The sequence below is a fragment of the Maniola jurtina genome, chromosome 24 (assembly GCF_905333055.1).
Source record: "Maniola jurtina chromosome 24, ilManJurt1.1, whole genome shotgun sequence".
NCBI lineage: Eukaryota > Metazoa > Arthropoda > Insecta > Lepidoptera > Nymphalidae > Maniola > Maniola jurtina.
In genome coordinates, this window is record NC_060052.1 from 6,376,648 (window position 1) to 6,392,078 (window position 15,431).

Below are 15,431 nucleotides of genomic sequence, written 5' to 3' on the forward strand. Positions count from 1 at the left end.
AAAAACCACGCCCAACTTGCGTGGGATATACAATCTCATAACAGATGAACGTGGATGATGCATACGATATGTAGTCAACAATTTTCGGATTCTTCGATCCAAGGCATCCAGTTCAGTTTGAGTCCATTTTAGAATGCCAAAAGTGTATATAAGTAAAGGCATATTATATATTTATTATATATAATATATATTTATCATGCATAAATATATATTATATATTTATTATATATTTATGTGGAGCTGGCGAACAAAATGGTGTAACTGCGCAAAATAAAATTTTATAAGAGGTGCAAAAACTTAATTAAAGATTTACTGCAATTATACCGTTTTGATCGACATAACAGCTGACTCAATTTTAGGGTATTATGCTTGAAAATTTCATTTCAAGTCTAAGTTTGTACCTATTTAGTGTTTGTTTAGTGTTGTGTAGTATTTAGTGTTTAGTGATTATGAACTTAGAACTTGTACAAACTTAATTCACTACGATGGTACAGAACCCTTTGTGCGCGAGTCAGACTCGCAATTGACTGGTTTTGTGAGCACGTAGAACTAAGCCACTTGCAAATTCACCTCCGAAGGGACCGTGCGATTTTCATTTTGTGATGTCAATTACATTTTAAAATAAAGTATTAATAAAACATATCATTAATTATATATGTTATTTATAAATGTCGGTGATAGTGTGAGTTCCAGTCAAGTTTTATAATATAATATGTTTATACGGATAACTGGCGTCAAAAAACAGGTGCTGGTATCATTGTGCCGTGAGTACCCAATTTATAATAACATCATAAAGAACTCTTGCAAAGTTTAAATTATGTAGATTGTAGGTAGGTATGTGGCTTGGCTGACAAAATAAAATAAAATTATCTATTTTTAGGTTTCCGTACCTCAGGAGTTTCATATTTATTCCTGTACAAGTACAAGTGCTATAAGACCTACCTACCTGCCAAATTTCATGATTCTGGTCAACAGGAAGTACCCTATAGGTTTCTTGACAGACAGACAGACAGACACACAGACAGACAGACAGATAGACAGACAGCAAAGTGATCCTATAAGGGTTCCATTTTTCCTTTTCAGGTACGGGACCCAAACATGATGATGGGTTAATAATGGTTTTATTGTTTTTCAGTATACGTCGGACAAATAGCTTTGGGGTATTATGCGGCTTGGACTGGAACTATTACTCCAAAGTTACAAGATGCAGAACAATCGCCGATTCCGTATAACCTGACGGATACAGATTTGTCACTGGTTGCCACGATTGTATATCTAGGGGCTATACCAGGTATGTAGAAGAAGGTACCTACCAAAATTTCTTCCCCAAAGAATCAGCCGGGCTTTTCAGCATCAGGTACTTACCTTGTGCATCTGGGTGATAACCAATTACCGTTGCCAGGTATGTACAAGTACCTACCAAAATTTCTTCCCCAGTCAATTACCGTTTCAAGCATCATTAAACATCGTAAGTTTACCAATCTATATTTAGATTCCCCTACGTCCGAATGAAAACACGGAATACTTAAAGGATCATCATGTGCCTGTCTGTCTGTCTATTTGTCCGTCTATCACAGCTAAATCACTCTTTTAATTACCTTGACTTTCACAGCAAGAAAATACTTTATATTATTACTGAGCTATTCTAACAAATATTTTGACACCCAAAAGTACGTAAGACTGCAAGTAATTACATAGTGCATGCTATGCATGCGTACATGCTAGCTACTGAAAAATACCTATATAGGCTTAAAAAGCAACCAGCAATTTTTTACTTTCAGTTCGTTGTTTGGATGGCAGTCGTGTTTAAAAGTTTATTTATAATAATAATTATTATCACTTCTTATTTTTCAGGTCCTTACGTGTCTGGGTGGCTATCAAATACGATAGGAAGGAAGCCATGTCTCATAGCCGGAGCTACGCTTGGAGTGATAGGCTCGTGTATACTGTCCCTTGCTACGAACTTGGCTATGTTGTACTGCGGCAGGTTATTGCTGGGGTTCAATGGGGGCATCCTTGCTGTGATGTCGATTGTGTATATTGGTGAAATTGCGTGAGTAAATTGTTAAGATCCACAAAGGAGTCGCTCGGCAAGCTTTCTTCTTCTTCTTGAAGTGCCGTCTCCTAGCAAAGGTTAGCAACCATTAAAGCTATCTGCACCTTGGACACTGCTGCACGGAAAAGAGATTAGGTGCTCTACCCGTACTTATGTTGTTCGGCCAGGTGGTCTTCTGCCGGCTATTTTCCCCTGAACAATGACAAGCTATAGAAAGCTATGTTAGAAGTTTCTCGGAAGTATTATAAGATTCGAAACAACAACAAAGAGATCCGTAGCAGCACTCAAAAATTCAACCAGCTCAAAATAAGGATAGGAAACTTCGATACATTATTGTAAAAACAGGAGTTTATTTAGGAATACTGTGAATAAAGTGTGTTACTTACATCTTTTTAGATTTGATTTGATTATGGAAATCTTCCGCCATTTTTTTTTTCTAAATTATCTATAACATTAGCCTTGAGAAAGTTTTTTGAAATTAATTGCTAGCGATAAAAAGTACTTTGTCCAGAACCCACATTTCAAAATTCTATATTTACCTAAATTCTCAAAACCTCCAGGGGCCCTACTACCACCGCTAAAAGTAATAATGTTTCAATATTGTTTTAACAATTTCATACAAGTTTTATATGAAAATGTCAAAACAATATTAAAACATTAGTACTGTATTACTACTTTAAGCAATGGTAGTAAGGCCCCAGAACTTGGAAACCATTGAAAAGGAATGAATTATTAGCCATCTGTAGGTTTATTAGGTTGTAGATTTATTATTAATTAATGTTTTAATTTGTTTTACAGATCAACAAATATCAGAGGCATTCTTCTAATAGTAATTGGTATATGCCAAACAACAGGAACTATATTACTGTTCTCAGTTGGACCATTTCTGTCGTATTCTGGGACGACTTTTTGTGGTTTCGGCATGTATGTATTTCTTGCAATAGGATCCATATTTATACCAGAGTCTCCGATATATTATATTTTGAAAGGTAAATTATATTTTTCTTAATTAACATTAAGTAGCAATTAGAAATGTGGTGCTTTTTTATTTATATGAAGAATAGCGCTTGGCTGCAATCAGACCTGATGGCAAGTGATGATGCAGTATAAGATGAAGCGCGCTTGCCTAGAAGATTAATAAGGTATTATATATATAATTAAGAAGGTACCCATTTTAAAATTAAAGGGGAAAACTGATGCTCGAAGAGCGTGTGCTATGAGATTTTAAATTTCACCAACATTGACAAAGGTCGAGGGTCAGAACACATTAGCCTAAAAGTAAAAATATCTACAGCTAGCGCTTCAAGCGGAATCCTTCCGAAATTAAAATCGGTGGCACTGTATACCTAAATTCAAATCCAAAATATTTTCATTCAATTAAACTTTTACAAGGGATTTTGAATCGTCAAAATAATCTACCACTGGTTCGGAATGCCATTCCTACCGAGAAGAACCAGCAAGAAACTCGGCGGTTGCTCTTTTCAAGTATTCAATTTACAATAATATGCCATACTGTATACAAGTATAAAGGTCAACTTTAGGTCAAGAATTTTTAGTTCCATTGGACTCTGATGTTACTTTGTTTCGTCACTCGAATTCTATCAACGTAGGTGAAATATAAACTAAAAAACCCACACTGAGATATACACCCATTCCGGGTAGTGTCACATATAAACATATTATAGGTGATGATGAAAAAGTCAAAGAAGTGTTACACGATTTGGGCAGATCAGAAGACATAGATAAACTACTATCAGTCAAAGAGGAATACGTGCAGACCAGTAGCATGAAAGACTGGTCCGAGTTATTTACAATAAGGAGTAACAGGAAGGTAAAATCTAATGTTTTTAACCAACTTCCAAAAAAAATCTTCTCAATTCGTCGGAATCTTTTTTTTTTAATGTAGGTTCCCCGATTTCTCAAAGACCCCTGGACCAATTTGGATTTTTTTTTTGCTTGAAATGGTATACTATGCAGGTGGTCCCATATACATTTGGTGAAGATCTGATGAATATCTTCGGAGATGGAGAACAGAACTCCTCAATGGATAAGAGCAAATTGCTCGCGATCAGTGTAATAGCTTAGTAATAAACAGTAGGGTTTTGACTGGGCATAGCATATTGTACAGTAGGGCCACTAAAAATTGTGAAATTAAAAAAAAAAATATTAAAAAGAAAAATAAAACCGACTTCAAAAACCACAAACACTAAAAAGTAAAAAATATTTTTTGTTCAGCTACACGTGTAATGTACCTAGGTATGAAGTCGGGCGAGCTTTTTAAAGTCGGTTTTATTTTTCTTTTGAATTTTTTTTTAAGCTTATTTTCATGGTTTGACGACATTTTATATTAAAACCTTTTTTTTAAATCTCTTTCAGGCGTTTTTTATTGCCTTTGTTTTGACCGCCTTGCAAAATACCAGCGGATTTCTTGTGGTTCTGTACTTCTGTGCGTCCATATTTGAAATGGCTGGGTCGTCAGTGAGCACTAATCTCTCTATGATTATTATTGTGTCATTCCAACTGATCGGAAGTGGTTTATCATCGGTGTTTGTCGAGAGGGCAGGACGAAGAATCGTGTTATTAATATCTACATTTTTGTGCTCGTTAAGTATGGTAAGCCATAGAAATGAAATATTCGTTTTATTCTAATAAACTTTTACAAGTACTTTTGAATCTTCAAATGCATTTACTACTACACTGCGAGAAAAATTTGAAACTTGGCGGTTGCTCGTTTCAAGGATTCAATCAACAATGTTATGCCATATGCAATATCACTGGAGCAAGTTGCAAGTCAGATTCACGCTTTTTTATCTAATATGCTCTTCGCTCCCCTGCCTCGTAAGATTGCTTCATTCAGAACCTCCATTGTGGGCTTCTGGCTCCGAGGTTTACAAAAACACTAGGGTTTGGACAGACAAGAATGAGTGGAGTTAGGCTCCTCGATTTCATTCTATACCTACATGTGTCCGAAGACTCCAAAGTGACAATATACTGTTGTTGCATGCAGGCAAAATGAGACAATTTTAGAGGTATTGTCGCGTTGGTTAGATCTTTAGCAATACTGCTCGCACGTAAAGAATTGTTCATGTAACTGATCTGTAGGATTTTTAATCTAATCTGATCTATATAATAAAGGTCCTTTTGCCGACTCATTTTCAAAAATGTTTGTACACGCATTTAGTTTCTTCAACTACGCGTAAAGTTCCACCGTCGATATTAGGTCGACGGTTTACGTACACTAACTGTTTTCTCTATTTTCACAGTTTCTGCTGGGGTTATACTTTTATTTGAATTCTGTGGACCCTTCGTTGGTTGAAAAATTTAAATGGTTTCCTTTAGTAATATTAGTTGTATATTTCATCGCATATGATTTTGGTGAGTACCTAATAAAATTAAAATTCATGAAAGGCAACTACTAAGTACCTACCTCTTATGCTATCAGCTATGTTTGTGACTCTACCACCTGCACCGGTACCAAATGCTGATTATACCGAGAAGAGCTGGCAAGAAACTCAGCAGTTCAAATAACTTGAAAACGTAAAATGTATTATCTTATCGACATAATTATTTGGAGTAGTTTTCGGAATCTTTCCGTCGAGGAAATTGTACCATTTCATCGTGTTCCATTTCATGAAATATTTAGACTAAAGCACATAATTTGAAACCATTATACGTATTGTATTTAAAATTTTCAAGTAAAAAACTTTCAAAAGTTGGGAAATTTTGCTTATGGGCCGTTTTAATATAGCCAAAATTTTAGAAAATATATAAATGTATGACGGTATAACCCCAAGCATGAACCATGGTCAAGAACCATGTCTCGGATATACATATTATATGTATAATGTAATCAATGGCATTACGCACTGTTTGAACACTTTGTTGGTTATCACTCACGATATTTTAGAATATTTAAATAAATGAATAACCTATAATCGGCCAAAACTTACAAATACATTTTTCTTACAGGTTTTGGCGTTGTACCAAATGTGATTGTTGGTGAAATGTTCACGTCTAACGTCAGAAGCAAAGGATCAACTTTGACCATGACTCTGGCGTGGTTATGTGGATTTTTCGTGACGACAGGGTGTGGAATCTTGCTGGAAATGGTTGGCGGCCATGTTATCTTTTGGTTTTTCACGTGTATGTGTGCTGGCGCGTTTCTGTTTACCTTCTTCTTCCTTATAGAAACCAAAGGGAAGAGTTTGTTGGAAATACAAGAACTTCTCAGTAAATAGTAAATTCTAAGTCAATATTTTTAATACAGTACAATAATCTTAATAAATTGTAAGTAAATACCCGGATTGTAAGTACCAATAACAATCCGGGTATCTTTAAAACAAGAGTGCACCTTCTAGGTAAACGCGTCCCATCTTAGACCACATCATCACTTTCCATTAGGTGCGATTGTGGTCAAGCGCTTGCCTATAGTGAATATAAAAAAAAGGCAATAAGCATTCGCAGTCACCAATTGTGCTTAAATCTTTTTAGACTCGAGTTTATTTTTTGTAATATAAATAAAATTATTAATAAAAATGTTTGTTTCCTTTATACTATTTAAGACATTTAGGGTCTATTTTACAATCGCCGAATTTTTATCTAATGTTTGTGAATATTTTTCAAGTTTATATCATTGATATAAACTTGAAAAATGAGAGGAGGTAACGGGCTACCTTGCGGGACGCCGGTATTATAAGTCTTAAACTCGCTGTGATTAGAAACTTAAGGTTTTGCATTTAGTATTTACGAATATCTACAACGTATCTATAGTGGGGATCTTAGTTACAGAAAAATATTACTATCCATTAATTCCATTCAAACCAAATTCAAACGAATTCGCCAGCAAGGTTGTCAAGCTTTGAAAAAGAAGGCATGCGTGACTATATTGACTACTGACTGGCCAAGGCAGACGATAGTGCAAATATAAAAAAAAAATGAATATTAACCTTGCTAATCATGACTAATACTCGTCTTTCCCCTCCAATTAAGCGTAAGCTTGTACCAGGAGTAGGTACGACAACAGTGCAACGGGTGGGGTTTGAACCACCAACCTTTCGGAGTTCAGTCCGCTCCTCAACCGTTGAGCTATTGAGGCTTTTTAAATTAGGACGTAACCATTTTTAATTAAATTTATTGAATTTTACTTTAGTTTACTTTTCATAGTGGCATATAATCACTGGCCTCTATCAATACACGCTGGATTTGCGATTGCTAACCTGTTTATGAAGCAACTTGATTCTCGTCAGTTTGACGCTGATAGCAGCAGTTAAAAAAAGAAGTAGTTTATGTAAATCAACGTAATATGCAGTTATTCTTAAATACACTGACTCGCCACGCAAATCTCAGGTCTATGCCTACTTTTTGCTATCCGTGTGAAGCCGGGGGTATATTGTTAAATATCGTTCTTAAGAGTTATCGTTCTTACTTATTTTACTTAATACTAGCTGAAGCCCCCAGCTTCGCCCGCGTGGATTGGTCAGATCCCCTGCAGCATCAGAATTGAGGAGTTGGAATCCCGCGTGGATTGGTCAGATCCCCTGCAGCATCAGAATTGAGGAGTTGGACTCCAAATTTTTTATAAAACAATGTCACAAAGTTCCCCCATCGATTAAAAAAGAAATGACGCAAATCGGTTCAGAAATCTCGGAGATTTTGGTGTACATAGGTAGAAAAACATAACTCCCTTTTTGAAAGTCGGTTAAACTATGTTACTCCCTGGTCAATTTTCTACTTGTCTGTGAAAATCCCGTCAAAATCGGTTCAGCCGTTCCCAAGATTAGCCTTTTCAAACAGACAGACAGACATACAGACAGACAGACAGACAGACAAAAATTTAAAAAACGTGTGATTCAGTTATAGTATCGTTCAAATAACCATATGACCTTAATATGCGATAGTTATTTCGAAATTACAGACAGATACTCCAATTTTATTTATTAGTATAGATAAATAAAGTAATGTAATATAAACATTTAATCCTCAATATAAATAATAACCTAACAATTCAACGAAATAACAATGTGTGCACCAATATTCTATTATTTCACTTAATTATTTTAACTATTTTTCTAACGAAGTTATTAAATTAAGTTCGTAATATATGGTTGGTTTTTTTAATTCTGAGACAGTTAACTTGACCTCGGTTCGCTTGGAAGATTCTGGAAATCAGTTTTCTGAAAGGAGATTCTAAGTTTTTATAGGGATATGAGTATGACTTGTATGTCCGTTTCTATGTCCGCTAGTAACTACTCAAAAGCTTAACTGATTTTGGTAAATGATACGTCATTAGTTCGCCTTGATACCGCGGGTACATAAAACTCTTAAGAGGGCTCTCTCCGTCACTCGTTTCATACAATCGTAGTTCCAATTTCATTTGAATATTAAGCAACCAAAGTCCATGAAATTTTACAGACATATTCTAGAAACTAATATCTATGCCTGTGGTTTTCCAGATTTCTGTTAAAATATTCGGTTTCAAAGTTACGCGGTCTTAAAAATTTTCATACAAATCTTTGAGCCCCTGTAATTTTAAAACTACATATTTTTAGAAAAATCTAAAACACCACAGACATAGATATTAGTTTCTAGAATATGTCTGCAAAATTTCATGGACTTTGGTTGCTTAATATTCAAATGAAATTGGAACTACGATTGTATGAAACGAGTGGAAACGAGTGACGGAGAGAGCCCTGTTAAAGAATTAAATTAGCAGATTTTTTGCGCTTTAAATGGGTAGACTGAAAAAGATGCAGTGCAAACCGCAGTCAGGCAGTTTTGATATTTTTAAAATTAAATAGTAGGTATTTCTTACTATTTATTACATATTTATATTATATATTTATTATACATATTACATATATTTATTATATATTTATGTGGAGCTGGCGAACAAAATGGTGTAACTGCGCAAAATAAAATTTTATAAGAGGTGCAAAAACTTAATTAAATTTACTGCAATTATCCCGTTTAGATCGACATAACAGCTGACTCAATTTTAGGGTATTATGCTTGAAAATTTCATTTCAAGTCTAAGTTTGAGATTATGAACTTTGAACTTGTATAAACTCAAATCACTACGATGGTACAGAACCCTTTGTGCGCGAGTCAGACTCGCAATTGACTGGTTTTGTGAGCACGTAGAACTAAGCCACTTGCAAATTCACCTCCAAAGGGACCGTGCGATTTTCATTTGGTGATGTCAATTACATTTTAAAATAAAGTATTAATAAAACATATCATTTATATATGTTATTTATAAATGTCGGTGATAGTGTGAGTTCCAGTCAAGTTTTATAATATAATATGTTTATACGGATAACTGGCGTCAAAAAACAGGTGCTGGTATCATTGTGCCGTGAGTACCCAATTTACAATAATATGATAAAGAACTCTTGCTTTAAATTATGTAGATTGTAGGTAGGTACATGGCTTGGCTGACAAAATAAAATAAAAATATCTATTTTTAGGTTTCCGTACCTCAGGGGTTTTCAGATTTATTCCTGTACTTGTGCTATAAGACTTACCTAGCTGCCAAATTTCATGATTCTAGGTCAACAGGAAGTACCCTATAGATTTCTTGACAGACAGACAGACAGACAGGCACACAGACAGACAGACAACAAAGTGATCCTATAAGGGTTCCATTTTTCCTTTTCAGGTACGGAACCCAAACAAAAGATGAATGGGTTAATAATGATTATTGTTTTTCAGTATACGTCGGAAAAATAGCTATAGGATACTATGCGGCTTGGACTGGAACTATTACTCCAAAGTTACAGGATCCAGAACAATCGCCGATTCCGTATAACTTGACCGATACGGACTTGTCACTGGTTGCCACGATTGTATATCTAGGGGCTATACCAGGTATGTAGAAGTAGGTACCTACCAAAATTTCTTCCCCAAAGAATCGGCCTGGCTGTTCAGCATCAGGTCCTTATCTTATGTATCCGGAATCTGGGTGACAGTCAATTACCGTTCCAAGTATGCCACGCATCATTAAACATCATCATTTTACCTTTTTTATAGGGCGCAAGCTACCAGTTTTATAGGGCGCAAGCTATCTTGGAACCTTTCATATAAATCGGTTAAGTGGATGGGTTTTTAGGAATCCCGTAGGAACTCTTTGATTTTCCGGGATAAAAAGTAGCCTATGTCGGTCCCCGGGATATAAGCTAACCCTGTACCGAATTTCATCAGAATCGGTTAAACTGTTGGGCCGTGAAAAGGTAGCAGATAGACAGACAGACACACTTTCGCATTTATAATATTAGTATGGATTAGTATGGATAGTACAGATTATGACTAGTTATTTTTCAGGTCCTTACGTGTCTGGGTGGCTATCAAATACGATAGGAAGGAAGCCATGTCTCATAGCCGGAGCTACGCTTGGAGTGATAGGCTCGTGTATACTGTCCCTTGCTACGAACTTGGCTATGTTGTACTGCGGCAGGTTATTGCTGGGGTTCAATGGGGGCATCCTTGCTGTGATGTTGATTGTGTACATTGGTGAAATTGCGTGAGTATAAATTACTAGAGGATGCCTGCGACTTCGTCCGGGTGGATGTAGGTTTTTGAAGATCCCGTGGGAACTTTTTGGTTTTCCGGGATAGAAAGTTGTTTATGTTAATAACATGGACGCAAGCTACCTCGGTACCAAATTTCATACAAATCGGTTGAGCGCATGACTCTTTGGTTTTCCGGGATAAAAGTAGACTATGTCCGTCCCCGCGATATAAGCTTACTCTGTACCAAACGTCAGAATCAGTTAAACTGTTGGGCCGTGAAAACGTAGCAGACAGACAGACAGACACACTTTCGCATTTATAATATTAGTATATGGAATAATGTTTTAATTTGTTTTACAGATCAACAAATATCAGAGGCATTCTTCTAATAGTAATTGGTATATGCCAAACAATAGGCACTATATTACTGTTCTTAGTTGGACCATTTATGTCGTATTCTGGGACGACTTTTTGTGGTTTCGCGATGTATGTATTTGTTGCAATAGGATCCATATTTATACCAGAGTCTCCGATATACTATATTTTAAAAGGTAAATTATATTATACAATTAGAAATGTGGTGATTTTTTATTTATTTATAGAATAGCGCTAGGCTGCAATCAGGCCTGATGGCAAGTGATGATGCAGTATAAGATGGAGTACGCTTGCCTAGAAGATGCCTATTCAGTTATTCACTCTTGACTTGAAGGTACCCATTTTAAAGGGGAAAACTGATGCTCGAAGGGTGTGTGCTATGAGATTTTAAATTTCAGCAACATTGACAAAGGTCGAGGGTCAGAACACATTAGCCTAAAAGTAAAAATATCTACAGCTAGCGCTTCAAGCGGAATCCTTCCGAAATTAAAATCGGTGGCACTGTATACCTAAATTCAAATTCAAAATATTTTCATTCAATTAAACTTTTACAAGTGATTTTGAATCGTCAAAATAATCTACCACTGGTTCGGAATGCCATTCCTACCGAGAAGAACCAGCAAGAAACTCGGCGGTTGCTCTTTTCAAGTATTCAATTTACAATAATGTGCCATACTGCATACAAGTATAAAGGTCAACTTTAGGTCAAGAATTTTTAGTTCAATTGGACTCGGATGTTACTTTGTTTCGTCACTCGAATTCTATCAACGTAGGTGAAATATAAACTATATACGGATCCCTGAAAACCCCTACTGTGATGTGCACCCATTCCGGGTAGTGTCACATATAAACATATTATAGGTGATGATGAAAAAGTCAAAGAAGTGTTACACGATTTGGGCAGATCAGAAGACATAGATAAACTACTATCAGTCAAAACGGAATATGTCCAGACCAGTAGCATGAAAGACTGGTCCGAGTTATTTACAATAAGGAGTAACAGGAAGGTAAAATCTAATGATTTTTAACCGACTTCCAAAAAAATTCTTCTCAATTCGTCGGAATCTTTTTTTTTAAATGTAGGTTCCCCGATTACTCAAAGACCCCTGGACCGATTTGGAATTTTTTTTTGCTTGAAAGGGTATACTATGCAGGTGGTCCCATATACATTTGGTTAAGATCTGATGAATATCTTCGGAGATGGAGAACAGAACTCCTCAATGGATAAGAGCAAATTGCTCGCGATCAGTGTAATAGCTTAGTAATAAACAGTAGGGTTTTGACTGGGCATAGTATATTGTACAGTAGGGCCACTAAAAATTGTGAAATTAAAAAAAAATATTAAAATGAAAAATAAAACCGACTTCAAAAACCACAAACACTAAAAAGTAAAAAATATTTTTTGTTCAGCTACACGTGTAATGTACCTAGGTATGAAGTCGGGCGAGCTTTTTAAAGTCGGTTTTATTTTTCTTTTGAATTTTTTTTTTAAGCTTATTTCATGGTTTGACGACATTTTATACTAAAACCTTTTTTTTAATCTCTTTCAGGCGTTTTTTATTGCCTTTGTTTTGACCGCCTTGCAAAATACCAGCGGATTTCTTGTGGTTCTGTACTTCTGTGCGTCCATATTTGAAATGGCTGGGTCGTCAATGAGCACTAATCTCTCTATGATTATTATTGTGTCATTCCAACTGATCGGAAGTGGTTTATCATCGGTGTTTGTTGAGAGGGCAGGAAGAAGAATCGTGTTATTAATATCTACATTTTTGTGCTCGTTAAGTATGGTAAGCCATAGAAAAGAAATATTCCTTTTATTAAAATAAACTTTTACAAGTACTTTTGAATCGTCACATGTATTTACTACTGCACTGCAAAAAGAACTATTAAGAAACTTGGCGATTGCTCGTTTCAATATCACTGGAGCAAGTTGCAAGTCAGATTCACGCTTTTTTATCTAATATGCTCTTCGCTCCCCTGCCTCGTAAGATTGCTTCATTCAGAACCTCCATTGTGGGCTTCTGGCTCCGCGGTTCACAAAAACACTAGGGTTTTGACAGACAAGAATATGTGGAGTTGGGCTGCCTCGATTTCGTTCTATACATGTGTCCGAAGACTCCGAAGTGACAATATACTGTTGTTGCATGCAGGCAAAAAGAGACAATTTTAGAGGTATTGTCGCGTTGGTTAGATCTTTAGCAATACTGCTCGCACGTAAAGAATTGTTCATGTAACTGATCTGTAGGATTTTTAATCTAATCTGATCTATATAATAAAGGTCCTTTTGCCGACTCATTTTCAAAAATGTTTGTACACGCATTTAGTTTCTTCAACTACGCGTAAAGTTCCACCGTCGATATTAGGTCGACGGTTTACGTACACTAACTGTTCTATTTTCACAGTTTCTGCTGGGGTTATACTTTTATTTGAATTCTGTGGACCCTTCGTTGGTTGAAAAATTTAAATGGTTTCCTTTAGTAATATTGGTTGTATATTTCATCGCATATGATTTTGGTGAGTACCTAATAAAATTAAAATTCATGAAAGGCAACTACTAAGTACCTACCTCTTATGCTATCAGCTATGTTTGTGACTCTACCACCTGCACCGGTACGAAATGCAGATTATACTGAGAAGAGCTGGCAAGAAACTCAGCAGTTCAAATAACTTGAAAACGTAAAATGTATTATCTTATCGACATAATTATTTGGAGTAGTTTTCGGAATTTTTCCGTCGAGGAAATTGTACCATTTCATCGTGTTCCATTTCATGAAGTATTTAGACTAAAGCACATAATTTGAAACCATTATACGTATTGTATTTAAAATTTTCAAGTAAAAAACTTTCAAAAGTTGGGAAATTTTGCTTATGGGCCGTTTTAATATAGCCAAAATTTTAGAAAATATATAAATGTATGACGGTTTAACCCCAAGCATGAACCATGGTCAAGAACCATGTCTCGGATATACATATTATATGTATAATGTAATCAATGGCATTACGCACTGTTTGAACACTTTGTTGGTTATCACTCACGATATTTTAGAATATAAATAAATGAATAACCTATAATCGGCCAAAACTTACAAATACATTTTTCTTACAGGTTTTGGCGTTGTACCAAATGTGATTGTTGGTGAAATGTTCACGTCTAACGTCAGAAGCAAAGGATCAACTTTGACCATGACTCTGGCGTGGTTATGTGGATTTTTCGTGACGACAGGGTGTGGAATCTTGCTGGAAATGGTTGGCGGCCATGTTATCTTTTGGTTTTTCACGTGTATGTGTGCTGGCGCGTTTCTGTTTACCTTCTTCTTCCTTATAGAAACCAAAGGGAAGAGTTTGTTGGAAATACAAGAACTTCTCAGTAAATAGTAAATTCTAAGTCAATATTTTTAATACAGTACAATAATCTTAATAAATTGTATGTAAATACCCGGATTGTAAGTACCAATAACAATCCGGGTATCTTTAAAACAAGAGTGCACCTTCTAGGTAAACGCGTCCCATCTTAGACCACATCATCACTTTCCATTAGGTGTGATTGTGGTCAAGCGCTTGCCTATAGTGAATATAAAAAAAAGGCAATAAGCATTCGCAGCCACCAATAATTGTGCTTAAATCTTTTTAGACTCGAGTTGTATAAAGTGTTGTAATATTTATTTTTTGTAATATAAATAAAATTATTATTAAAAATGTTTGTTTCCTTTATACTATTTAAGACATTTAGGGTCTATTTTACAATCGCCGAATTTTTATCTAATGTTTGTGGAACGGGCCCATAGTATTATAATAAATATTTTATCATTGATATAAACTTGAAAAATGAGAGGAGGTAACGGGCTACCTTGCGGGATGCCGGTATTATAAGTATTAAACTCACTGTGATTAGAAACTTAAGGTTTTACATTTAGTATTAACGAGTATCTACAACGTATCTATAGTGGGGGTTTAAGTTACATAAAAATATTTCCATTAATTCCATTCAAACTTAATTCAAACGAATTCGCCAGCAAGGTTGTCAAGCTTTGAAAAAGAAGGCATGCCTGACTATACTGACTACTGACTGACCAAGGCAGACGATAGTGCAAATATTAAAAAGAAAAGAATATTAACCATCGTGAATCGTGACTAATACTCGTCTTTCCCCTCCAATTAAGCGTAAGCTTGTGCCAGGAGTGGGTACGACAACAGTGCAACGGGTGGGGTTTGAACCACCAACCTTTCGGAGTTCAGTCCGCTCCTCAACCGTTGAGCTATTGAGGCTTTTTAAATTAGGACAACCATTTTTAATTAAATTTATTGAATCAGTTTTACCTTGGTTTACTTTTCAGTGGCATATAATCACTGGCCTCTATCAATACACGCTGGATTTGCGATTGCTAACCTGTTTATGAAGCAACTTGATTCTCGTCAGTTTGACGCTGATAGTAGGAGTTAAAAAAAGTAGTAGTTTATGAAAATAAATGTAATATGCAGTTATTCTTAAATAC

At 35.6% G+C, this 15,431-nt stretch overlaps 3 protein-coding genes across 3 annotated transcripts in view; all 3 read left to right on the forward strand.

Moving 5' to 3' along the window:
- LOC123877804 (facilitated trehalose transporter Tret1-like) overlaps window positions 1–8,411 on the forward strand; it is a 28,748-nt gene extending 20,337 nt beyond the window's left edge. The window contains exon 8 of the mRNA XM_045924712.1: window positions 8,375–8,411. The gene's annotated coding sequence lies outside the window, so the exon portion shown is untranslated. The remainder of the gene's footprint in view (window positions 1–8,374) is intronic.
- LOC123877807 (facilitated trehalose transporter Tret1-like) lies at window positions 572–6,550 on the forward strand. The gene is made up of 8 exons (XM_045924717.1): window positions 572–764; window positions 1,136–1,291; window positions 1,855–2,053; window positions 2,855–3,045; window positions 3,742–3,887; window positions 4,433–4,669; window positions 5,320–5,431; window positions 6,026–6,550. Exons 1-8 carry the CDS (start codon window positions 713–715, stop codon window positions 6,292–6,294), a joined length of 1,362 nt encoding a protein of 453 aa, XP_045780673.1. The 5' UTR covers window positions 572–712; the 3' UTR covers window positions 6,295–6,550.
- Window positions 8,412–9,222: 811 nt separating the features above from the next.
- Window positions 9,223–14,608, forward strand: LOC123877808 (facilitated trehalose transporter Tret1-2 homolog). Its single transcript, XM_045924718.1, has 8 exons — window positions 9,223–9,410; window positions 9,767–9,922; window positions 10,376–10,574; window positions 10,924–11,114; window positions 11,800–11,945; window positions 12,489–12,725; window positions 13,341–13,452; window positions 14,045–14,608. The coding sequence occupies exons 1-8, from the start codon at window positions 9,359–9,361 to the stop codon at window positions 14,311–14,313; spliced, it is 1,362 nt and encodes a 453-aa protein (XP_045780674.1). The 5' UTR covers window positions 9,223–9,358; the 3' UTR covers window positions 14,314–14,608.
- The last annotated feature ends 823 nt before the right edge of the window (window positions 14,609–15,431 follow it).

Bases quoted from the DNA above. Each gene is read 5' to 3' on its own strand.
- LOC123877807 (XM_045924717.1), top strand. From the start codon at position 713: ATGTTTATACGGATAACTGGCGTCAAAAAACAGGTGCTGGTATCATTG. The intron at 3,046-3,741 runs GTAAATTATATT...AACATATTATAG, and splicing joins GATATATTATATTTTGAAAG to GTGATGATGAAAAAGTCAAA. The intron at 4,670-5,319 runs GTAAGCCATAGA...CTATTTTCACAG, and splicing joins TTTTGTGCTCGTTAAGTATG to TTTCTGCTGGGGTTATACTT.
- LOC123877808 (XM_045924718.1), top strand. From the start codon at position 9,359: ATGTTTATACGGATAACTGGCGTCAAAAAACAGGTGCTGGTATCATTG. The intron at 10,575-10,923 runs GTGAGTATAAAT...TTTGTTTTACAG, and splicing joins GTGTACATTGGTGAAATTGC to ATCAACAAATATCAGAGGCA. The intron at 12,726-13,340 runs GTAAGCCATAGA...CTATTTTCACAG, and splicing joins TTTTGTGCTCGTTAAGTATG to TTTCTGCTGGGGTTATACTT.